Source organism: Lichtheimia ornata (assembly GCF_029851405.1).
Source record: "Lichtheimia ornata isolate CBS 291.66 chromosome Unknown scaffold00073, whole genome shotgun sequence".
NCBI lineage: Eukaryota > Fungi > Mucoromycota > Mucoromycetes > Mucorales > Lichtheimiaceae > Lichtheimia > Lichtheimia ornata.
In genome coordinates, this window is record NW_026695393.1 from 122882 (window position 1) to 147555 (window position 24674).

The 24674-nt window shown below is 43.1% G+C and overlaps 10 protein-coding genes across 10 annotated transcripts; 6 read left to right on the top strand and 4 right to left on the bottom strand.

Annotated features, from left to right (window-relative positions):
• Positions 1-41: 41 nt before the first annotated feature.
• On the top strand, positions 42-659 carry O0I10_010647 (uncharacterized protein; the record flags this gene model as incomplete). The annotated part of the gene is made up of 4 exons (XM_058490626.1): positions 42-87; positions 146-201; positions 271-510; positions 573-659. The coding sequence occupies 4 exons, from the start codon at positions 42-44 to the stop codon at positions 657-659; spliced, it is 429 nt and encodes a 142-aa protein (XP_058338639.1).
• Positions 660-2942: 2283 nt separating this feature from the next.
• On the top strand, positions 2943-4661 carry O0I10_010648 (uncharacterized protein; the record flags this gene model as incomplete). The annotated part of the gene is made up of 7 exons (XM_058490627.1): positions 2943-3016; positions 3085-3347; positions 3415-3636; positions 3747-3873; positions 3935-4060; positions 4129-4597; positions 4656-4661. The coding sequence occupies 7 exons, from the start codon at positions 2943-2945 to the stop codon at positions 4659-4661; spliced, it is 1287 nt and encodes a 428-aa protein (XP_058338640.1).
• A 614-nt stretch (positions 4662-5275) lies between these two features.
• On the top strand, positions 5276-6658 carry O0I10_010649 (uncharacterized protein; the record flags this gene model as incomplete). Its single annotated transcript, XM_058490628.1, has 8 exons — positions 5276-5515; positions 5579-5714; positions 5773-5867; positions 5925-6149; positions 6209-6296; positions 6358-6426; positions 6483-6538; positions 6602-6658. 8 exons carry the CDS (start codon positions 5276-5278, stop codon positions 6656-6658), a joined length of 966 nt encoding a protein of 321 aa, XP_058338641.1.
• Positions 6659-6675: 17 nt separating this feature from the next.
• Positions 6676-7392, bottom strand: O0I10_010650 (uncharacterized protein; the record flags this gene model as incomplete). Its single annotated transcript, XM_058490629.1, has 5 exons — positions 6676-6813; positions 6872-6907; positions 6965-7114; positions 7178-7290; positions 7353-7392. 5 exons carry the CDS (start codon positions 7390-7392, stop codon positions 6676-6678), a joined length of 477 nt encoding a protein of 158 aa, XP_058338642.1.
• A 696-nt stretch (positions 7393-8088) lies between these two features.
• Positions 8089-9181, top strand: O0I10_010651 (uncharacterized protein; the record flags this gene model as incomplete). Its single annotated transcript, XM_058490630.1, has 4 exons — positions 8089-8379; positions 8442-8861; positions 8960-8993; positions 9054-9181. The coding sequence occupies 4 exons, from the start codon at positions 8089-8091 to the stop codon at positions 9179-9181; spliced, it is 873 nt and encodes a 290-aa protein (XP_058338643.1).
• A 223-nt stretch (positions 9182-9404) lies between these two features.
• On the bottom strand, positions 9405-11079 carry O0I10_010652 (developmentally-regulated GTP-binding protein 2; the record flags this gene model as incomplete). Its single annotated transcript, XM_058490631.1, has 7 exons — positions 9405-9491; positions 9583-9861; positions 10086-10183; positions 10280-10443; positions 10503-10816; positions 10874-10962; positions 11016-11079. The coding sequence occupies 7 exons, from the start codon at positions 11077-11079 to the stop codon at positions 9405-9407; spliced, it is 1095 nt and encodes a 364-aa protein (XP_058338644.1).
• A 398-nt stretch (positions 11080-11477) lies between these two features.
• O0I10_010653 (translation elongation factor P) lies at positions 11478-12322 on the bottom strand (the record flags this gene model as incomplete). The annotated part of the gene is made up of 4 exons (XM_058490632.1): positions 11478-11734; positions 11800-11943; positions 12002-12071; positions 12125-12322. The coding sequence occupies 4 exons, from the start codon at positions 12320-12322 to the stop codon at positions 11478-11480; spliced, it is 669 nt and encodes a 222-aa protein (XP_058338645.1).
• A 3593-nt stretch (positions 12323-15915) lies between these two features.
• O0I10_010654 (uncharacterized protein) lies at positions 15916-16227 on the bottom strand (the record flags this gene model as incomplete). The annotated part of the gene is made up of 1 exon (XM_058490633.1): positions 15916-16227. One exon carries the CDS (start codon positions 16225-16227, stop codon positions 15916-15918), a length of 312 nt encoding a protein of 103 aa, XP_058338646.1.
• A 465-nt stretch (positions 16228-16692) lies between these two features.
• O0I10_010655 (uncharacterized protein) lies at positions 16693-17701 on the top strand (the record flags this gene model as incomplete). Its single annotated transcript, XM_058490634.1, has 5 exons — positions 16693-16762; positions 16812-16918; positions 16967-17044; positions 17096-17152; positions 17207-17701. 5 exons carry the CDS (start codon positions 16693-16695, stop codon positions 17699-17701), a joined length of 807 nt encoding a protein of 268 aa, XP_058338647.1.
• Positions 17702-20489: 2788 nt separating this feature from the next.
• O0I10_010656 (uncharacterized protein) lies at positions 20490-24286 on the top strand (the record flags this gene model as incomplete). Its single annotated transcript, XM_058490635.1, has 7 exons — positions 20490-20973; positions 21031-21377; positions 21435-22055; positions 22111-23109; positions 23162-23533; positions 23580-23669; positions 23720-24286. 7 exons carry the CDS (start codon positions 20490-20492, stop codon positions 24284-24286), a joined length of 3480 nt encoding a protein of 1159 aa, XP_058338648.1.
• Positions 24287-24674: the final 388 nt, after the last annotated feature.

Here is a 24674-nt window from a genome sequence, read left to right on the forward strand (position 1 = left end):
TGGAAGGATGTATACATACAACAATCATACTAACATTATCAATGTCGATATGGGGACACAGCTTCAAGTGGGCTCATCAACGTAAAGGTAAGTGCAAGTCATGGTAGATTTTTCATCACATGGCTTATTCACCTTGTATTTTTAGTCTTTGGTAAGCGTTTGATCGATCAACCAGTTATCCGCAACAAGCTTGGATCCATGGTATGTTGTAAAAGGGAAGGGATCATCTCGCTGGATACACACAGCTGACCAAATTGACAACATTTTTAGATTGCGCAATTGGAATCGGTTCAAAACTGGCTTGAGAATATCACCTATCAAATGTGCAACATGTCCTATTTGGAACAATCCAAGAAGCTTGCTGGCCCTATTTCTTTGCTCAAATTCCAAGCGACCCGCGTTGCCCATAATGTTTCGGATGATGCTTGCCAAATCTTTGGTGGTCGTGGTATCACGCGCACTGGTATGGGTCGTAGCATTGAGAGCTTCCAAAGAACATACAAATTTGCAGTAAGTGACAATGTCTTGGTATCGGTACCATATTACACATCACTGATAATGGTGTTGCATAGGCAATTTTGGGTGGCTCTGAGGAAATCATGGCTGATTTGGGTGTCAGACAAGCAATGAAATACTTCCCCAAGAATGCTCGTTTGTAGTTATACTATCGCGTATCATATTTTTATTAAGATAAAGACGAATGTGTTGTATGCTCGTGGTCGTGCATGAAGTTGGTGTAACAATGACAATCATCCAAGTGATCTTGGGCTAAGAAGATGAGTGAAGAAGTAGCGTCATCTTATTTTATACATCTCTTTCCTTCTATTTGCCATGTTCTCGTGATCCGATCATCCTCGCTGCTTATACCGAACACGCATACCAATATCAAGAGTAGGTTGACAAGTGATAGATTTCTTATCACCTCCCTTAATTCAGCCGATGTATGTAGACATAGACAGCATTGCATTAAGCTCCTCAGACTTAATCCTGATGTATGTCCCCATCACTAATCAACTCATCTATCAATTTATCAAGCATCATCCCCAACAAACAATACCCACGCCCACCATGCACAATAAAAGAATGTTGTCGCCGCCCATCATACTCGCACAGGTCTCTTTCCTCTGTCATACTTTTTTGATTGTTTACAAGGTCAAATGTCCAAGGTTTGTGTGTAAATCACATCTTTCAACCAGTGAATAAGCGCTGATCCTTGTGGTCATTCATAGGGTCTAAATTTCTTTATTCTCTGCTTTCATTGTTATCGTCGTCCTCATCGTGATATTGGATTCTTATAAAAAGGTAAAGCCTGATCATGTTGTTTGATGATTCCTTACTCTTACACCCCACCTTGTTGCTTTCGATATAGCTATCTCTCTGTGAAGCATCTGCAAAAGTTGGTTTCGATACCATGGTCCAGGTCGGGTGATGACATTGACATGGTGCATTTGGCAAGATGCCAATACCGAAGGCAAAAAATGCAGGCTATACAGGTGTCGTGACAAAAGGCACCCCATCGCCATCATCGTTGTCACCCATTAATTCGAGGTGTGCCAATGTCTGGGCAGCAATTTTACCAACACCGGAAGGCAAAAAGCTCATAATCGGAACGAAGACATGGAATGCATTGATCACCTCATCATTGCGCATTGATTCGGTTCATCCAGCAAATGTCAGAGGCCTAATCCACCAACTTTCGACTTGGATACGCACAATCCAGCAAATGTCAACGTCGTGTTTTTTGCCTTTTTTGTCTTTGAATTGTCTTCTTCACGTTCTCGGCCCGCGGATACAAAGCTAACATAGTTGTCCTTTACTGGTTTACGTTGGCAACTTGTGACAGCGGTGAACAAGATTCAGCACCAAAGATGGCTTCGCAAGCAACGAGTGTTAAACACAACCCAGCTCTGCAAGGCGATGTCATGAAATCATTATTGCAGGGATGCCCCAATGGGAAAGTCAAGTTTATCATGATGAATTTTTTGGCGGTGAATTTCTACGACAAACCGCTTGCTTCGAAGATGCAAGAACTCGCCACATGCATTTCACCTGATATCGCTACAATAGCTTATGGACGGGAGTAAAAAGGCTGTGTAATCTCATTTAACTACAAGCTCCAACAAAGAGAGTCCATATAATTTGACATGTTCTACTTCTTTGTCTTTATACATAGACTCATACAGTAGACTACTTTCCTTTTCATTCCTCTCTCAAAACATTCACCAACCTCCATAGCTGTCTCTATCAAATGTCAATACCATAAGTTAATCAATGCTATAATAGAAAGGTTGTATTTCTAAGTCAATCAAAAGGTCACACACGCCTTGTTGTAGTGGAATCAGAGAGATGTGATCAATGACTTGGGGGTATTGCAGCTTAAACAACATTCGACTTTCCACCGTTATCTTTATGAGCTTTCATGACTTGCGTATGAATGAGAACCAGTAACGTCTTCCATTCCTGCAGCTGCTACCCATTGCATTAATTTCACGTATAAACGCCAAGTGTCTAAACGGCCACTAACGCAAGGTAAGCATCATCTTCGGGAAAGGTGACATTCGTGTAACGCAAAGTTGGAATAAACCAAGCGCAAGATCCAGCCAGCTATTAAATGCTTGTAGTACAGAAGGCACTTTGAGGGATGAAGGCATGATAGAATAGTATCATCATTCTTTAAATACAATTACGATTCATATCGTTTATTACAAGATAGACATTTATGATAAGAGCGTAGGCTATTCTTTACAGTGTGCTGATTGTGGATATAAAGTTGTACAGTATAGTGCACGCTTTCATTCGGTTGTTCAAAGTGCGTGGTTGGGAAGCACCGAAAATGGCAGATGGACACATTATTGTAGGTCTTGCTCTTCTCCTCTTCACTCTAGTATTGCCTCTATACCGTACCCTTTTTATACGGCACGCCAAACGAGTCAACAGCCGGCATGATCAGCGCATTCTTCATCTACAATCAGAAGGGCGAGGTCCTCATCTCACGTCTCTATCGCCATGACCTCAAGTAAGTGTGTCACAACAACAAGAGGTGTACCTTTTGTCCAATGGCTCATTGGCTTGATGCTACTATAGACGATCCGTTGCAGATATATTTCGTATTCAAGTGATATCCAACACAGACGTGCGTTCACCTATTATCACTCTCGGTTCAACTTCGTTCTTTCACGTGCGCCATGAGAATCTCTATATTGTTGCAGTAACTCGTTGGAACGCCAATGCCGCCCTCATCTTTGAGTTTTGCTATCGAGTCGTCAATATCGGTCTAAGCTACTTTGGCAAATTCGACGAGGAGGCTGTCAAGAACAACTTTGTGCTTATTTACGAGTTATTGGATGGTAAGTTACGAGCATGGTAATACGCTTCATCTTTGTGTGGCTATGGGATCTCACTCGTTTCCTGCAGAGATTCTCGATTTTGGTTATCCGCAAAACAGTGAAACAGATACGTTGAAGATGTATATCACCACAGAAGGTGTCAAGTCGGAGCGTGCAATTGAGGATTCGAGCAGGATTACTATCCAGGCAACGGGTGCTATCTCATGGAGACGTAGCGATGTCAAGTATAGAAAGAACGAGGCCTTCATTGATGTTATCGAAAATGTCAATCTACTTATGAGCAATACTGGTATGTGACGAGGGAGGAGGGGGATGGATGAGATTCTCAGGCACACTACTGTGACAAGGAGCTGTACAAAGGAGAATGGTGCTGCTTACTGTGTATCATTTTGTTTCCAGGTACAATCTTGCGAGCGGATGTAGCTGGTCAAATCTTGATGCGAGCCTATCTTTCTGGAACACCCGAATGCAAATTTGGTTTGAACGACAAGCTGCTTTTGGATAATGATGTCGTGAATCGGACAAAGTAAGTACCTTCATTGTGACAAGGGAAAATGGTGAGCTCATTGTCGTTTTCTTGATACTAGAGCTCCACGCACCAATACGGTTGCCATCGATGATTGCCAATTTCACCAATGCGTCAAGCTTGGAAAGTTTGATACCGATAGAACCATCAGCTTTATTCCTCCTGATGGCGAATTTGAGCTTATGAGGTGAGGAAATTGATGGGGGAGGGAACAATGACAAAGAAATGCATGATGATTGATTGTTCAATGATTAGATATCGTTCTACCGAAAATGTCAACTTGCCATTCAAGGTTCATCCCGTGGTGAATGAAATTGGAAAGACGCGAGTGGAATACATGATCAATGTCAAAGCGAATTTCTCTCCCAAGTTGTATGCCAACAATGTCATTTTGCGTATTCCTACCCCATTAAACTCGGCCAAGGTGGAGGTGAAGGTTGGATCAGGTGGCAAGGCAAAGTATGCACCTTCCGAGAATTGCATTATTTGGAAGATCCCTCGTTTCCAGGGCCAAGCAGAATTCACCTTGAGCGGCGAAGCTGAATTGACCGCCATGACGCATAAACGTGTATGGTCGCGACCACCCATCTCCATGGATTTCCAAGTGCTCATGTTCACATCCTCCGGATTGTTGGTACGGTTCCTCAAAGTATTTGAAAAGAGCGGCTATCAATCTGTCAAATGGGTTCGATATATGACAAAGGCAGGATCCTATCAGATCAGGGTAAGTGTCATTCTATACACCAGACATGCTTCTTTCATGATGACTCATTTTCATATAGTTTTAAAACACCATGTGTGGCGCTCAATCATCATCACATCTTGTATCCATACCCATAATACTCCTCCTTCTCCAATGCCATCTCGCTCTCGCTCTCTTATCCATCAATCAACATCCTCCTACTACACACCTACACGCAATCGTACAATAGAATTTCGCTTTCTTACTCATCAAATTCTTAATGCATATCACCTTTATGCTTTGCGGTGTCAATCAGCTAATGTATGTATATCATGGGTGGGGTCCAATTGGTTCTGGATAATAAGGTGCAAAGGTGTTTTGGCTATCCTGAGATAGATGTTGTTGAAAGTGGCTTCGTTAAGGGGGGGGGTATCCAAGGTGATGTATAAAGCAGTTGTGGTCGTTGTCATGGAAACTTGGATTGATGATGTATTCAGCAAGTACCGAAATAAACCCCTAACCTGTACACAAGGATCCATTCATCAAGTGAATTCTGAAGTTGTTTATTATGAAAGTACAAGTGTCTAATGGGATTTACAAAGGAGTAGTAGTTATATGGTAACACGGGTAACAATGAACCATCATCGGTAATGAAATAGCCGTATCGCATAAGAAATGTCAGAAGCAAAAGTGTATCCGAAGCGCTCTTTGTTCTCCAAAATGGCTGTATCCTCTTGGACATCCTTTGTTTTGGCTATTCTTATAGCATTTTCAGCCGAGAAGCTCTACAGCCACTTGACGCGTAAGCCTTTCAAACCTACCAAGAAACACTGCTTTATTACAGGCGGCAGTACCGGCCTCGGCAAAGCCCTGGCGATTGCATTGGTGAAGCGTGGAGCTCATGTAACCATCGTTGCTCGGCGTCAATCAGAATTGGACAAGGCTGCTGCTGAAATTAAGGTAAGGGGAACCAGAATGACAGGGGGTGTTCAAGTCAAGGTCGATGTTCAAGCGGTGTATTAGTCTAGCTGTGTGAATGGCGATCAGCGTGTTGTTGCCATTAGCGCCGACGTTACTTCCAAGGACGACGTTGTACGTGCGTTTGACGAAGCCAAGGTGCGAGTAGGATGTGATCCCGAGTATGTCTTTTTATGTGCAGGTAAGATGGTAATCATGATCGACAATGGATGGTATACTCACATGCATGCAACAAACAGGTGCCGCTTGTCCCAAGCTTTTCGTTGACCACACGATGGATGATTTCGAGTATGCCAATAAGCTCAACTATCTCGGTCAAGTGTATGGAGCTCATGTATGTAAATGCCATCATCGACTCGCTGTGCTCTATCTAACATGCATTCATTTATAGCAAGCAACACTACGCATGCGGGATGCTGGTGTCAGGAACGGCAAAATTGTCTTTGTTTCATCCATGGCTGGATTGATCAGCTTTGCAGGCTATTCAACTTATTCACCCACCAAGTTTGCTTTACGTGGTTTGGCTGACAGTCTCCGTAACGAGCTCAAAATGTACGGCATTGATGTGCATATCTTTTTGCCTGGTAACATTGATTCCCCTGGTTTCGTCAATGAAGTAAGTCAATGAAAATTCGCACTTGCAAAGGTACCATCCACTAATCAATCATTCCAAAGAACAAGACCAAACCAGAGGTCACCAAGATCATTGAAGGTCCCTCGGCAGCTATGGCACCCGCTGATTGTGCAAAGGCTCTCATTCAAGGTTTGTTCATCTACACGATGTCACGTGACTCAAAAGTGTATTGACCTCTGCTTTACGATAGGCCTCGAGGCTGGCAACTACATGATCACCACCGAATTTATTGCAGAAGTTTTGCGTTCAGCAACCAGAGGTAATACTCTTGGGGGGAAGATAACACATGCAAATCTAACATCATCGTTACCATAGGTGTTAATCCTTCAAACAATTTCATTTTGGATACGTTGATGGCTATCATAGCACAGGTAAAATACAAATGGTGTAGATCAAACATTTTCTATTTTCACTTACACACACATACACTATAGCCCATAGGATCGATCTATGCTTTGTATATGGATTACGTTGTTAAACAATCGAGATAAAAGAGGAAAGATTGAATCTATAGTAATCCAAGTTCATTGAGGAAGCCTTCACTTGCACGTGACACTTGTTTGAAATTGCGTTCGAATCCTTCAGAGCCACCATAGTAGGGATCACGGATGATGCGTTCACCTTGGGGATCATATTCACCAAAGAGCTATGATACAAAACGAAAATGAGCTATTGGGTGGTGATAAAGGGATGCGATAGTTTACCTTGATTGTGGCTGTGGTGCCAGCAGGAGCCATTTCCTAGTAGCAAGTGTTAGACGCACGACCCATATGACCCATGATCGCCTTATCACTAACCTGAAGATTGGCCAAGTTGGATTCATCCATGCACAAGATGTAGTCAAATCGATTGAAATCGGCCTTGTTCACCTTGCGTGCATTGTGATTCACAGGTACACCATGCTTGCGACAGGTCTGTGCGCTTCGATGATCCGGTGTCTCACCCACCTTTGAACAACAACAACAACATAAATGAGGATGACGTCCATTAGATAAAGGAGTTGATCTTACATGATAGCCTGCTGTGCCTGCAGAATCAATGACGCCAAACCGCTCACTGAGCTTCTTTTGGTTGACCATATGGGCAAATACAGCCTCAGCCATAGGCGATCGGCAAATGTTGCCTATGTTGTAATTCGTTTCTTAGTTACGACGGCATGCGATTCTCAAGTTGAATGAGCCTAACCGAGACAAACAAACAAAACGTTGACCTTGTCGGCAGCCATAATGTCGGGATGAGTCTACGTAGTTGATCAAAGACGAGCTACAACAACGCTTGTTGCGGAGTCAAGTAGAAGAAACATCCATCATGTCACGTGCATCTGATAGGCCATCATTGAAATTCCAGGCACCGTTCTTCCAATAAAATGGATAATCATTACGCATACTTATGCTCAGCCATTGTGAATACATGTCCCAAAATGATGGATAGTTTTGGTATGGGAGAAAGCATAAGTGTGTGTGTGTGTTTATGTTTTAGAGAAAGAGAGAAAGATGATGTACATGATCTCCTTATCGTATATGCACAATTGTTTAAAGTTTGTTCTCTCTTTCTCTCCTCCCCTTTCATTGCCATTCGACACATACATACATACATACACCACCTTAGCTGTTCTACTCCTAATAGCATCAACACACGCACGCCTTTTTTATCCTTGTTGCCCTCTCCTCCAGTGAGCACATACTCGTATACATCTCCCGCGTCCCTTATTCCCCTTTTCTTTTGCTGCAAGTGCTCTGTTTTATAAGCCTGGATGTGTGCGCATTGCAAAAAGGGGTGAAAATAACAGGGAGAGGGGAAAAACAGGTAAAGCGTGCCACCTATAAAACTTGTAGCATTTGACATATGTACCTTAGCATCGAAGTTCTCTTTTTCTCTTTTCATTTCATATTCTCAAAAGCTTAATCTATAAATCAGAACAATGTACTCGCCCGATAACCAGGAAATTATCTCTGAGGTGATCGCCGTTGCATGTGTTACCATCATTTCACTGCTCTTTGGTCGCAAGGCTGCCGGCATTGAACGCCCTGTTTGTTACATCCGGGCTTTGCTTCTCGCCCTTTACGGTGCCACTTGGGTATTCAACATTATCGCATGTATGGCCACCAGCACAAACAACGGCAACTACATCTCGTGCTCTCTTTCTCTTTACAACTCCATTGTGGTATACTGCCTTGCCAAAGTCCTCCTTTATCTCTACTTTATTGAAAAGGTATGTATCTATCATCACTCATGGTATGTAAAATGAGCAACAAAGACTAACACGCGTGATAGATTTATATCACTTCAGTTCCCAAAGCAGCACGTTTCCGCTCATCTCTATATCTCGTTGGCATTGGTCTCGTCGTACCATACATTGGCCTTGTTGCTTTGATGGTCGTTTATCGAGTGGCCCTTGTCAATGAAGAATACCCATTCCATTGCTTGATTGGCATGGAACTCCCCGCATCTGCTGCTGGTCTTGCCTATGATGTTATTGTCAGCTTGGTCTTTTCAGGCATCTTTATCAAATATGGCTACTTCCCCAACACAGCCCAACAGACAGCTCATCAAGCCTCTTCTCTTCGCATCATCGCTCGACGAAGTTTGGTGGCCACTTTGGTGGCATTGGTCACAGCAGCTATCCATTATTGCGTACTTATTTTCATGGGTGGTCAACAACGTGGTTTGATCGCATCAACGATTGCTGCTCTCGTAAGTGACTTTGACCACATCTCCCTTTACCTCTCCCATCCCAAAGAAAAAGGAAACTGATATGCCGATCTTTTTTTTTTCTTGCTACTTTCAAACAGGATCTCACCATCGTTATCGTCGTTGTTCACTGGGGTAAGTATTTACGCGTGTGTCGTTTTATTAGTAGTATGGTACTGACATGTTCCTTTTTAGTCGCTACCCATCCCTCTGAAATGCAATGCACTCTCAAGAGCTTGCAAAAGAATGGCGGTGATAAGCCCATGAAGCTGGAAATCAAGCAGCATCAAGAAGTCGTTGTGCTTTCCGAAATGGCGCCTTAAGCATAGGCATTGTGATACCCATTCAATTAAACTCGTTACGAACCTCTCTTGTGCACCATTGTCTTTTCCACCCATAACCCCCCCTCATCCACCAACTATCCCAAGACTCTATTTTTTAGTTTTCTAATGCCATAGTAAATTACATGATCCAACACAATAGTAAGAGTAAAACAAGATAAAAAAGGAGTGATTTCCCATATATGCATCCCTCGTATTAACACGTTTACTTTTTGACTACTTGGACAACATCCTCGTCATGTACTAGATGATTGATACCGACTCGTTGTGGATTATGCTTGGTAGACGTACCCTATAAAGTGTTGTACAATTCATCATCCTTAGAATTGGACCTGTCACAGGAGTACACGTTCACGGATAAAGAAAGGAGAAATAATACTTACCCAAACAAGGGCGTACCGGAAACTATGTGCCAGTGATCTGTGAATAGCATGGCATACGTGTTCAATGGTTGCACCGTTGCGTACAATAAGGCCGTCATCAAAGTCGGGAAGCTCACCCCTCCTTTTAGTATAGACTCGCATAAGATTCAACTTCTTCCAAATAGAGTCGACAAGGTAATCCATGTTGAGATCTTGCTCACAAGAAACGACCACCGTATTAGGCTCTCTTGCCAACCGATCCAATTCCTCCATTGTGATTTGATCTATCTTGTTGTAGCACTATCACGTGTATGTGTATGTGTAAATCGAATGAGTTGTCAAAACAAGATATGGATTCTTCTTTTGCCATCTCCCTCTTCTTGCTTCTACTCCTCCTCCTTCCTCTTCCTCCTCCCCATCATCCCTCTGTTTTTGTTTTCCTTTTTCTCCTTGCTCATTTGCTATGCAAAATAACCACCCCTTGTTTTCCCTAATAGCCCTCGCGCCAATAACCATATACTTACGTAGATACATTTGATATAGCGTCGATTACCAAGAATCACATCGATAAACTGGTCCACTGTAATGTCCTCACGAATCACAATATCGGCATTGAAGATTTCTGTGTGCGAAAAAAGGAGAGCGTGAGTTATCTCGTATGTCGATCACTTGTCTCTCTCTCTCTTTGCCATCATGCTGAGCATGGGTGTCTCCTTACTGTAGTCATGAAGAATGTTTTGCACCATTTTCTGGTCCAAGTAATGCAATTTGACAGTAGCGTTGAAACTGATGCCTCCTGCTTTTTTGATCTTGAAGGATACGTTGGGGAAAGACTGATTCAACCGGATACCAACAGCTTCCAATTCAGCTTCCAGCAATTCACTACATGCATCATTAGCCTCCAATGATATCCATCCTACTCGCTTGTTTGTAAGCCATACCGTTGACGTGATGATTTAGTGGCGTCAAGCATCATGAGGACAACATCGGCTGTTCTAGCCACTGCAATGACTTGTCGACCACGACCCTTGCCCTGAGAAGCCCCTTCAATGATACCAGGCAAATCGAGCAATTGAATGTTGGCGCCCTTGTAGGTAAACTTGCCAGGGACACATGTGAGAGTGGTAAATTCGTATGCTGCAGCAACTGACTCGGTCGTTGTCAGCTTGTTTAAGAGTGTCGACTTGCCAACCGAAGGAAAACCAATCATGACAACGCGTGCGTCTCCTGATTTCATAACATCGAAACCTTCTCCCTATATCCCCAATGTCAATGCCATAATAACAAAAGAGCACTTTGTTATGTAGTGTACCTTTTCTGATTTGGTCTTGGAGCCTTCAAGGAGCTGTACTCGGTACTTGGCCAGCTTGGCCTTGAGCAAACCAAGATGGTATTCCGTGGCTACAATTGACAGTATGTAAGACGCCATTCAGAGCATGCTGTTCTTCTTGTACCTTTGTTCTTTTGCGTGCGACGGATTTCGTTCTCAATGTCCTGGATCTTCTCGAGAATGCCCATGGTGTGTGTGGAAAAACAAGGTGGCACCTAACAGTTTCCGCTCTCAGACGAGAACAATCAACCCACCCAGAGGAGCCGTTGCTGATCCAATCTTTTTTTCTCGAATGCTCTTATTTACTTATTACCATCATCAATGTTGTCAATATGCTCATTCATATTCATTTTGCATGGCACGTGATGCATAGTAATAAAGAGACCAAATGATATTATATGTAAATGCATATTGGATGAGAGTCTCATTGGAGTGAATGCAGCAGGATTTGCATTGTGATGGGGTATTGAGAAATGGAGTATTTAAGTGCCTCACGGACAATGGCATCATTTCCAAACCAAACAAGCATGATACTAAATGTGCATTGATGCAAGTGTATTGAGTGATATAAAAAATGCTCTTCTATCTAAAGATCACGCTTGACATACTTCCTTGCAGCAATATCCACTACAACTCGATCGCCTTCATGTACAAATTCAGGTACCTGGAGCTTTGCACCATTTGCAAGAGTAGCCGTCTTATACACTGTGCCCTTTGCAGCTTGACCAGCACGCTCAACCACTGATTCCACGGTATAGGTATGGTTTTGGGGTAGCTTGAAAGTAATGGGATTTCGGCCTTCTTCAGGGGTCGTTAAAAAGCTGACAGTGAGGTTCATGCCATCTATGATACAAGCCGATTAGCACATAGCACATCTTCATCATCCCTACCATTGTTATCCAATATACCTTCCAACATGGCCGCACCATCCTCGCCAGCCTCGCAAGCACTCATGGACATTTCAATCTGATCAAAGGTTTCCGGGTTCAACAAGTGGATGGTGTTGCCTTCAGAATAAAGATATTGCATAGTCTCTTCTTGCATGTTCAAGACTGCCATCATGGATAAAATGTAAGCACGTTTCCTATACAAGAGGATAATACAACTTACTCTCAAGCGAATCGCCCGACTTGAATCGCTCGTTGATCTTGGCCTTGGTCATGAGATCCTCCATTTCGATCTACACGGGTTCATTGAGTACCTTGGTCTCAAGCCAAAGAGACTTGTGAATACCTTGACAACGGCACCTCCACGCCCTGAAGAAGAACTATCGCGGTTAAGTACACGCCACGCCTTGTCTTTGAGTTGAACAACCTGGCCTCTCTTGATAGACTGAACACTGAGCTTGTAGTAACGCTTTGCGATCGACTGGTTAATCGGGACAAGGTGTGGAGTACGAGTACGAGAAAGTGCGCGTGCAAAGAGGCTCATGGTTGCTATGGATAGGCGGGAAGAAGAGGAGGATGGTATTATCAAATCACAGTCATTTCTCTATGCCCGCATCATTTCATCTAAAACTCCCAAATGCATCTTTATTATTAAAATAATTGAATGTTGATAAGATAAAGTAATCCACAAAAGGAATAGGAGATAACCAAAAAGGAAACGAAGACCAAAGAGATGACGGAAGAATAGTAAGAGAATGTTGTTAGTATCAGCAACGAAAAAACCACCATACCCAAATACAAATACTTACCCCCACAAGCAAAGCAAGGAGGGAACGCTGGGATGGACCCAGCTGCCGATGTCCTCTACGTTTCAAGGTAGGGAGGCGGGAAATGGCTGTGCCTTTGTTTTATCCCTTCTATTGAAAGATGTCAATATAAATCATACATCAGATCCAACTTGAAGACTTACCTTGCTGAGGATGATGGGGAGGGGGGGAGAGGAAAGTGCGGAGGCGAGTGACAAAGCTAATGGCATTGGACTTGGTAGCAACAGGTGGCAGCAAGACGTTTGGGAGGGTGGCCAACTACAATGACATGGTTGCAATGAGTACATGGAAGAAGCATAACTTGAATGAGCCAGCAATACGAACCCCCGAGATGATGTGTGTATGTGTGTGTGTGTGTGTGGCCAAGAGAAAGTTGGAAGATAAAGGAGCGTGAGATAGAGAGCGTGTTCAATATTATATATCGTTTCTCAATGAGCACGGTCCCGCGGAAGGCGCCAGAAAAAAAAAAGTCATCCCGTCATTCATGCGTCAATCCACACAGCATCCGAGAGTGCAGAAAAATAAAATAATGAGTCATCTTTATCGCACCTATGGGATCCCCTCGCAGAAGAACAAGATAAGGATAAGAATGACATTTGTTGGGGATCAATGCATGAATTCAGGAGCATCACGAGTGACAAACGGGAGAAAACATGAGTCCAAAAGTATGCCTCGACCTACATGGTCGCGTGTACAAACAAAAAAAAAGTGTCATTGTTGATACTTCATTGGTGTACGAGGAAGAGATAAGCAATGGGTAATACATGAATCCAAAAGTATCAGCAGTGACAAGGTGGGGTGGGTCTCCGATGACCACATCTTGGAGGAAGAAAACCGTTGTTGATGATCCACCATTACTTTGTGAAAAGAAGACAAGCGAGGATGCGTCATTGTTGATCCATTGACGGTTGGCATCAAGGCGTTACAGGAATGTGGAAAGGTCACTGCATGAATCAAAGGATGCCAAGAAAAAAAAAATACATTGTGTCAAAATCTAGGGGTCAATCTCCCCCTCCCCACAAACACAGAATCCCAACAAGAAACACTATTGTTGATGTATGAATCCATTGGTTCACGGAGCTACGAGATAAGGGTGGCGTGTCATTGTTGATGCATGAATCCATAGCTCAATGAGTATACGAAAGTGGAATGTGGCGAGGTCATTGGATGTAGTAAAAGTACCCAGAGTAGCGGAAAAAGTTGTATGCGTCATTGTCTGATTCTCGGCCCACATAGCCAAATGTAAGGAAAAAACTATACCTGATGCATGAATGTATTGGCTCATGGAGTAGGAGATAAGGGTGGCGTGTCATTATTAAGTCATGGACTCCAGGCTCATGCATGAGAAAGGGAGAATGTGAGGGGGGTGGTCAACACAAACAAAAATTATCCTGAGTAGGAAAAGAAATGTCTAAATCTACATCTAGACTCACACGGCCCCACATAGAAAAAAAAGCTATTGTTTGTACCTGGAGTATGTATGAGATAAGGGCGCGTCATCTTTGATGCATGAATCCGTAGCTCATTGGGTAAGGGAAATGGAATGTGGATACCCGACAACAACAAGAATAAAGACATCATGTCATTGTCTCATTCTCGGCCTGCACAGCACGCTGTAGAAAAAAAAACTATGGTTGATGCATGAATGCACTGTCCAAGGAGCATGAGATAAGGGTGGCGTGTCATTGTTGAATCATGGACTCCAGGCTCACGCATGAGAAAAAGGAGCGTGTGTGTGTGGGGTGGGGGATCAACACGTAAACCAAATCTATCACGAGTAGCGAGGGAAAACAATAGAAAATGCCTAGACATCTAGGCCCGTATGGCCCTCCAGCAATAAAAGTTATTGTTTATGCATGAGTACACCAACACATGTTATGAGATAAGGTGGCGTGTCATTGTCCATGCATGGATCCCAGGCTCATGTAGCACGAGAAAAAAGAGAGTGTGGGGACAGCACAAGAGTAACGTGGCGGGATAAGAGAAATAACAAACGCGCCCACATAGCCCTTTGTATGTAGCAAAAAAAAACTTGCATCACAATGATGCATCAAATTACGTTTGTTAGCTTCCCTCCTTCCCCTATCGATTAGCAATCGCTCTCAATTGAAGAGGATAGCAGCAACAAGCGATGATGGTTGACTCTCAATGATATTTCAGTAACGGCATTACATGGATCAATGTACTGGAACTGCATGAGCGTGTCAAAAAAAAGGGATCCCGGAAAAGCAGCAGCATCAACATCAGCAGGTGGAAGTCTCAAATGCGGGCGTCTTCTTTTTCATGCTCTCAAAGAAAGGACTCTTTTTTATCCCATCACAATGACGCATCAGATTACTTCAACTGTTTGCTCCCCCACATTCCTCTTTCGATCATCAAAGGGGAACTCTTTTCTCGCATAGCAACGTATATAAGACATACAGGTTGCAATTGTACCTGTAAACAGCAGTAAAATACATGCATTGATTCTCGACGTATTCTTTCATCTTTTTTTTATATCTCAAGAGGGAGCAAATCATTCGGCCCGGGTAACATGGATGGAGCCGTCCTATTTTATTTCCACGACCACCGCTTCCTTTACATCCATATGATTACATTTGCTAAAACGTCTACCTCGTTTAATAAGGATACCATCAAGGATAATACTAGTCATGGCTGTATGGTGGGGAAGGTTATTTCTAACAATGTCGTGATATAAAGCTTGTAGTGTTGTAGTAGTAACTGGTTTGGTGCTAAAGTTGACTTGTTTGATGTATCATGCCACAAGCTGAGAGTTGCAATGATAGATGGTACTGGTAAACATTGTTGAGTACGAGGATGTAGTGTTGGTGGATGATTCCAGTTGTTGATGTTGTCATGGTGAGCGAGTTGTCGCATCGCAGGATGTTGAGCTGATAGTACAAAGGTGATGTTTGCGATTGAATTGCACGTGATAGTTTTTGTGGTCTTGGATGAAGTGCTGATAGTGCTGTCATTTTACTTCTTGGTGATTAAATGGGCTGGTCATCCGAAGCTATTGCATTCTCATTGTTGATCCACATATATGCTGCATTGTTCAACCATTCCATGCCATGTGCCGTGAACGTAAATACTCGAGTGGTTTGTAATGCATGTTGGATCCATCAGCGTAACATGACCGCAGTTGCCTTGTCAACACACTCCAAGTAACCTGGAAAATGTTTTACCAATATGTGTGGTATCCAAATGAATATACGTGGCAAATACAGCATCCTGGATCAAGCTTACCACGCAAAACAAAGAAAGCATCGAGAGGACTTGTTCTTGTATTGGTGTAGCTCACCATATCCCTTCACTTCATCAACCACTTGCTTTGCATCTTGATTAGATATCCTTGAACATGGCCTTGTACTTGAGCAGCTTCTTCACCGCAATCAACATTCACGTCACTTTCTTGTTGGTTCATGGCGCCATCATCAACATCACCCAGAGGTCGTCTACACATAATGATTCCATGAGACTCGATATCCACAAGCAACGGAGATAGCGTTACACCTGGTCCCTCAACTTCAAGGTCTCTAATGGGCTCGTCGTTGGTGTTGTCAATCGAAATGAGGACAGGGGTCGAATGTAGTGGAACTGACAAGACTGATTTGCTGGGCATTGCTGGTTGGAAAGGAAGGCATTATCGATCGTATACATAGCACCAGATTCCTTTGTTCTTGGACGACGAGCTTTATGTCCCTATTTGCTCTTTTGCCCCTTTGTATGTCCCCGTTTACTCATTAGTGCAGAAGTGAAAGATAATAAAGATAAAAGAAGCTGACTTTTATAAAACGCGTTGTGCCTGTCCTTTTGCGTTTCATGCAACAGCAGCGTTGCACCAGCTGCTGGTGCCTATTCCCCTTCCTTCACTGACAGTTACTACTCGCTTTCTCATTGGCCAGAGCTTACTATCGAGCATTCTTATTCGTAGATATCGCCATTTTATTGGCTGCCACGGCCCCACCCACGCTATCTGAGCCCCTACTCGCGCCGTGTTGAAGGCTTTTCAAATTTATGCAGACGTGCGGCGCTATCGTTATCTCTCTCCCTCTCTCTTTTCTTAAATCACCCTTCTTCTTCCGTAATGTTCAATGAAGAATTACTCAATCGATATGCTTCAATGCAAGAAGCAACAACATGTCAAGCTCGCGGAGGTAACATTCTTTGATCCCTCTTCGCTAGATTGCTCATTGAGACATGTAGGAAAGACAACAACCAAACTATCATACGAGACCCTTACGCGGAAAGCTGATGAAGTTTTTGGTGTTATGAATTGGAGCCAAGAACACTCGCTCATGGAACAGCATTATGTAAGCACCATGCATCCCAAACTATCATGATGCTTACCTTTATAACAGTTAGACCGGAGAAACAATGCATATGATTGTATGTATACGACAAAGGTCAAGATTACAGCAAACAAGAAATCACGATCGGTAAGCAAAGTGGTATACGACAGACTGGATGAGTAACATCCATTCTATTAGTTCCAAGGATGTGGTTTGGTGAAAGGCGCTCCGGACATAGAGACTGCTATCCAAGTGGTAAAATGGATTGGATCAGTGCCATATGTTCACAATGTTAACCAGATAATCTAGGCGCAGAACCGTTCCATTGAGCACGGTGCAGAGAAATGTTTTCGTATGCTTGGTAATTATTTCAACCTCCCACCAGAACCAGAAGGATCAGATACCACTGAGACCCGTGCACCAGAAAATCGACCATTATCATCAACAAATTTGGTTACAACAACCGATTCGATCGATCATCAATCAACATCCAAAGAAGATCAGCGACGCGTGCCAGCAGCAACAGCTCCAACCACATCTGTTAAGATATCCAAACCATCATCGTCGGCACAACATCCATCTGCACAAAACCAAAGCTCTTTATCTTCTTCATCTTTGCGTCGACGACGATCAAATTTATCATATACCACAGAAGACAAGGAGAACCATCCACCAGAAAAGAGAATGAAAGAGACAACTTTCGACATGTCGGATAATCAATCTGACGAATACGATCAAGATGAAGGATTAGATGCCGATCTAGTGGAAGCATGCATGTCCATAGAAGGATCAGCCGCAACCTAGTCAAAGCAATAGTGGTTAGAACCCTTTATCATGCATCATTATCTATCCCAACTACATGACAACTCTCCCCACAACGCCATTAGCACCACGTATTTGTGATTATAAAGAACTTGAAAAAGCGTATTGTAATTGGTTTCATTTACAACAGGATTCATGAAAAACAGATGCTACACCTCTTTGCTGCTGCTGTTGGTACTGGGGCACTCGTCTCTTTGTTTATTTACAGCATACAACTTGAAAGTGCTCGATACGAGGAACGCACATACACCAAATCAGGATAACGTATCATAGCAACAATGTCACATGGATGCTTTTTCATTGGGTATTATAGCAGTTGGCCGACATGTAGCTGCATTGAATTTGGGAAAAGCAGGATCTTTCGTTCCCTGTCTAATGGATGACTAGAAAAGAAAAGGCTATTCTATGGCTTTTGAATAGGACATTGCATCATTGTACACATGACCGTGTTCATTTGAAAGAAATGACTGACACCATCATTGGACGATATATACACCAACACCACTCATATTAATAACATTTCTACGGATCCCTTATCCGTTCTTTGTCGTCTTCAGCAATCCATCCAGATGGAAGAAATAACATACACTGGCTATCATGAAAACGATTTCAATCAATCATCATCGTGATGCTATATATAGGCAACGAAAACAAGGTAAACGACAAGTAATGAGAGTATCATTTTAGAATTGAGCATGTATCATAGCAACTCCCATTCCATATAAGACAACCTTCAGCCTTGAGTGGTCTCCCATCTGCTTTGCAGGTAAATATCAATCGGGAATTTAAAGTGCTGGCTTTAATCTTCTCTCCATAGCTCTCTCTTCTATCTCGCGTCAACCACCACCATTTAAACAGATCCCTGTTGGAGACTTACATTGTCAGCACCACTCTTACGACAAGGAATCGACATCCGATGGCAGTGGCTGCTCTGGAAAACCTGACAAACAAGGATTCTACCAGACCACATTTCACGACACATGTACACTCTCGTTCCCTCTTTCATCACTCAAAGCGTTTTTATTAACAAGTATCCTTCTATATGTACTTTTTCATGAAGACGTGGACATCCTTTCGTTACTGGATTCATCGGTGATATCTTTGTACACGTTGCTCAACGAACAAGCCCATCATACCAAGGCACCGGTTGTTGTGGTTACCAGGTGACCATGGGAATGGATAGGTATCGTTGGTGATAAGTGTATATTAGATTCAACCTATCTCGACTTTATGGGCTCATCTCTTGTTGTTTAGGGATCACATGCAACAACGTCCCGGACATTGTCTTCCTTCTGTTGTGCTTGAACAAGAACTCTTGGATGTTGATGGCGGATCATGATGGGTATGCTGGAAGATATACCAATCCTACGTATTACTCACATAAACCTTTTTTGGCTAGGTACATGGATGATACTCGCTCTTTTATCGATTTGGATACTCTTCAAGTTCTTCATACGCACGTACATCTGAACAACTGCAAGACATAGACGTCAAGTCAACAAGATGATTGTGTAATCCATCCTCTAATCGTGCATACGCAAGCCAACAGTGATGATACGCCTCGACCTGGTGATTATGTTGGAAGTGGCACCGTTCGTACTATGGAAATCAAGGGAGATGATATCAACCCATCATGTGGTATACACGTTTTGTCGACCAGCCATTTAAGTGATCAAGTGCGTAGTGACAATACTCGATTGTTCTTTTTGGTGGGCCAAGGAGTGACTGGTCATGCCGCTCAATGGATTACTATCGGGTTCAACAGAATCTTTTGTGGATAGTGTTACACGTCTACAGCACAACATGAAAGCTACCAAGCTGTGGATGGGTGACTTGGCAGGTCGCGTGGCAATGGTTTTGGGTCATCGATTGGCGCCTTATGATACAATGGGTCGGGATTGCGACACGTCGAAGGATACGCTATTATTGGAAGGTCATAAACCCAAGTTCATCTTATCGGCTGTATGTGAAACGAACGGGTGGTCCTATTACGATGCTCGATGGATCCAATTATCCTGTTCAGGGCACTTCCAAGGCGGTCGGTATATAGTTGCTCATATCGGGTATCCAGGTGGTGGAAATGGATGATGGCAAGGCAAAAGCAAACCATGGAAAGGAATCGAATCGCTACAAAAAAAGCCGTATCAGCTATCAATGTCCATATAGATGATTTTGAAGATTACAATATACAATCATGTCCATACACGCTTTTCTTCATTCTTATGATGGGTATTTGGCAAAGGATGTATTGATGAAAAGTTGCACATGTTTCTCTTCAATTCCTTGTTTGACAGAACTCGTCCTATCATGTGAGCAGCTTTTGGAAGTGTAGCACCATCGGAGACCATCGCCTGCTATTGATCTAAATCGTCTAACACCACCGCACGTGTATCTAGCGATGGCATAGCCATTTGTATCACACCATGTATCAACCTAATAGTTAAAGTGTTATTAATCCTATGTATTATTACCCTGGCTATGTGGCCTCGACACCTTTATGTGTATACCACTTCAATTTACATTTTAGTGGATAAACGATGGTTGAAGAAGGCGTTTATGAATAAGCTTCCTAATAGAGTATACGGAGGGTATATGTAGTACAATCATGCAACGAGTGATAGCCCAATACTGTGCGTGATACACAAGTGAGGATACAACACTATCGTCCTTTGCTGAGTTCAAAATGATTGGTATCCTGAGGTAACTGCATGAAAACTTGAAACTTGAAACTAAGGAAGGAGGTCCTTTATTACGCAACTCCATTTCCAAAATGTCCACTTCCAACGATTTAACCACAACAGCTCTTGAAGCTTTTCGTTCAATGATCTCGGCAAGCGCAGCTACTTCCATGACAACGGCTTTGGAGAAAGAAGAAGCCAAGAAAAGCGATGGTGAACAGATTACGGACGACGACGTTAAGAATGTCAAAAGCTCGGTCGCCGTGAAGAATGCATGTAAAAAGGCAAAGGATCAACTTGAAGGCGAGAGAAAACGTGTACCTAAAGGATTGTATGATATGATGGATGAACTCCGTGGGCAACCTAAAAGCGCTACCAGGAAGGAGATTGATCGCAAAAGGAGTCTCAGGGGCCCTATCTTGGAGGCGCTTGGAAAAGTGGATGTCCACTCAGTGTTCATGGAGGCTATTGAGAGGTTCAGCATCAACGATTGGAATGAATTCATCCCCAAGGACTCTAAGCGTGATATCCGTTATCGAACCGCGTCTTGTCCATTTAATAGCATTATCAAAAAAGGTAACAACATTATGAGTACATCGAGACACCCAATATTTAACATTGCTTGTATGGCAGATATCGCAAACAGGGCGGATATCCTCTCCCGACTACAGACAGCTGCCATTGATTGCACAGACTTGTACAGCAACATGTGCACAATCGTTTACATCAACATGTTGAGATACGCGGTTTTGGATGAAAACGCAACACGCATTTCGATTAACGAGTTGGTACCAAGAGGGCTCGACAAATCGATGTTCGACCAAGATGATGTCAAGGTGACGACATATCCAGAGTCTCCACAAGCCGACACCAAGTTGATATTCACGCACCAGCATCTTCATTATCTGTATTCCAACCATTTCAAAATGGGATCTCGGGAAAGCACGCATACCAATTACCCCATATGGCAGACCATAATGGTAATTAGAATTTGGCTGTCACCAAAATGGTACACAGGTATTGACATTAGAAAATAGGGTGAAGTCACCAAGGAGCAAAGTAGTACCATGTCATATACAGCACATGAGGTGATTCAGCGACTAGCGACAAATCTATCTAATATGTATGAAGATGGGAAGTTGATTCGTCGATTGCTCGACAATCTACTCAAGGTGTTGTTGGATATACATTTGCATGCAAGTGATAACGACGACATCGACATCACCAATCTCGCCATTGAAGCTCCTCTTCAAGTTCATGAAGACACGGCAATACCTGTAGCATTCGATGATCTTGACACCGCTCACGTTTTTACCACAACATCGTCGACGTTGATGGTGCCAGTCGTACCATCGTCGATGTTGGTGCCAGCCGAAGAACAAGGCGTTGCTGTACCTGAGCCTATATCAGCCAAAGACGAGATGGGTGTAGCGTTTTTGGAATGTCCTCAAGAAGATCAAAAAGCTGGACCTGAATCTTCCCCAACATCACGACGATTCCAAAGACAACGCATACGTGACACGTTACGCATGAAGAAGAGAGAGCAATCGAAACTGGAGAAGTTGGTTAGTCCCTCTGACAGTCAAATGAAACGTCTGAAAGCTGTCAAGGAGAGAATTGGAAAACTGGAAGCAGAGTATGCATCGTATCGCAATGATGTAAGTAATACTTTTGAAACCATCACCCATGAATCTAATACACATTCCACTGAAGGCTAAAGAACGTCGGCTAGCGGTTGAGGAGAACATTGTTGCATCTAGCAAAGACGTCGCTGAAGAAATACCAAGGCGAAAGAAGGAGCGTGGTGCATCAGCTTTGCTATATGGTCCTCGAGTTAGCAAGGCTAGATCAAACAAACTGAGAGGATTCCTGAAGAAGACATGCATGCAGAAAGCCGAATTGGATCGGGCAGGATTTGAATCCATATGGGATGGTGACCCTTTGTCTGCATTTGAGATGGATACTATCATCGGCATATACCATATTTTGCGACCTTTGTTGCGTCATGTCTACGCTACCAATTGTTCACTGGCATCGCAAATTCCTTTTTGTTACTTGGCCAACAAAATATTGATCGCAACTGGAAACAAAAAGTTGTCAAGAGCTTTAATTCCGTTCCCTTCAATCGGTGATATTCATGCATTGCCCATTACAGCAACAACTTTACTTGAGATGGTCGGGGACCTTCTAGAAAAAACCGCTTCCGTTACCATAGAAAACGCCAATGATGACAAGGAAAAGGTGTTATCATTTCTCTTCAACATTGACAAGGTCAATGAGGCATGTGAAGCTCGTGGTTTGGTATCGGCGCATCGAATTACGATGACAGACCATGGTATGGCACGTATTCTTGGTGTTGTCAAGGATACTTCTCGTCTTGCTCCAACTTACAAGCCAACACCACAATCCAAGCCGACTCTATCATTATCCAAGCAAGAGATAGCAAATGAAATGAACAAGATCAATGACGCCTTGAAGGGACAATCGAAAGAGATCGATGAAAAGAAAGAGGCTTACGCGAGTCTTTTGTCACAGTGGGACAAGAAGCGCATGGATCTTGGCAACCATTTCAATCCGAAGGATGACGACTGTGTGCGTGCTCAGAAAGAAGTACGAGAATTAAAGCAGCAATTACACGACCAGCAATACCACATATGCCTCCGAGACGAAGAAATGAGAGTACAAAAAAAGAAGAAATCAACGCTTAAAACGGTAAGCCCAGAGGTACATGTAGGAGATCTCATGTTGACTCGCATGTATTTAGGCGTTAAATGCATCTGCAAAACCCCGTCAAACGAAGAAGGATGGCGAGAATGAAAAGGTCGTGTTGACGGCAGGCAACATGCGGTGCTTAGCCCCCTCCCACACCGTGGATATTTCACTATTACATGAAGAAGAAAAGCAACTTGGTTTCATCGGAGTGGATTATGGTTTCCATACCCTGTCTACATCGGTGCCAATGTTGGAAGAGCATGTATCCGCTCATTTGGATCTCATATCATCTGACAAGAAACCTACCACCGAGGATAGTGCCTTTCATGCGCTTGTTAAACCAGTCACAACAAACAATGACACCATCGCCTATCAAACTGGAGAGCTGAGACGTCGTCGTCGCCTTGAAACAAGAAAAAAGGAGGTATGTGCGTCCATTTGATAATAAACCCAGGCTGATACCTTTATAGAATGCAGATGTTTTTAAGGCTGAGACTCAACTTGCAAGTGTATCCATTTCTACGATGGTCAATGAGGATCATATACGACATGCCAACGAGGTAATATTATCGTCACATTCGTTTAACAACGATACTGACAGGTTTGACAGATACGGGAAACTCACAAGGATACACTCAGAGGTTTTTATCATGACAAGTACCTGACACGAGAAAAACGTCGGCAAGAATACAGTGTTCAGAAATGGAAAGACCGTGTTTTGTCATTCGAGAGGAAGTGTTTAAAAGAGGCGTTGGTGGAGAAAGCGGAGAAGTCAGGCACAATATTATCATCAGCAATCTTCATGATCGGTGGTTCCGGGATGGGATACGGCTCTACAATTAAAGGGTTTATGCGTTATGGAGGAAAATGGTTGCGCGTCAAGCATTCCTACAATTGGCCAGTACTTGTCGTGGACGAGTACCGAACGTCCCAGGTGTGTGCGTTCTGTGGGTGGCAGATTCAAAGACCGCGAACGGCAAATAAGAAGAAGTCGCAAGGTGGTTGTCTTTGCATCAACCCGAAATGTGTCTCGTTTTTGGAAGGGCGTGCATCTTCAGGTCGCGACACGATGGCAGCTACCAATATTGGTGTGAAAGGAGTGGCATCAACCAAAGGACAAATCATCAATGGTATGGAGCGCAATATTGGCAGCTTTCTGTTAGCTTCGAAATTGTAGGATATCCCCAAGATTAGCATCAATTTCTTTCATTGTATACATCATTTGTTTTAATGCTTGAACAATATCTCGAACATTTTCGCTTGTAGCCATCGTCTATTATGTACCATCTCATGCGATAGATACGATATTCTTTTTTCTTGTATCACGTTTACGTGGCATGGTTACAGTCATTGTTTGAACCATCTCTCATTATCGAAAATAATTCGCTCTCATTTGAAGAACATAGCAGCAATCAATAGCGATGGATGGATGATTGTGAATGACATTTCGGTGATCCCATTATACATGATTCAGTGTGTTGGAAGTACAAGGGTGCGTCAAAGGGAGGCCATGTAGCAAGCAAATGAAATGTTACATTGCATGCATGTTCGCGCATAAAGAATCT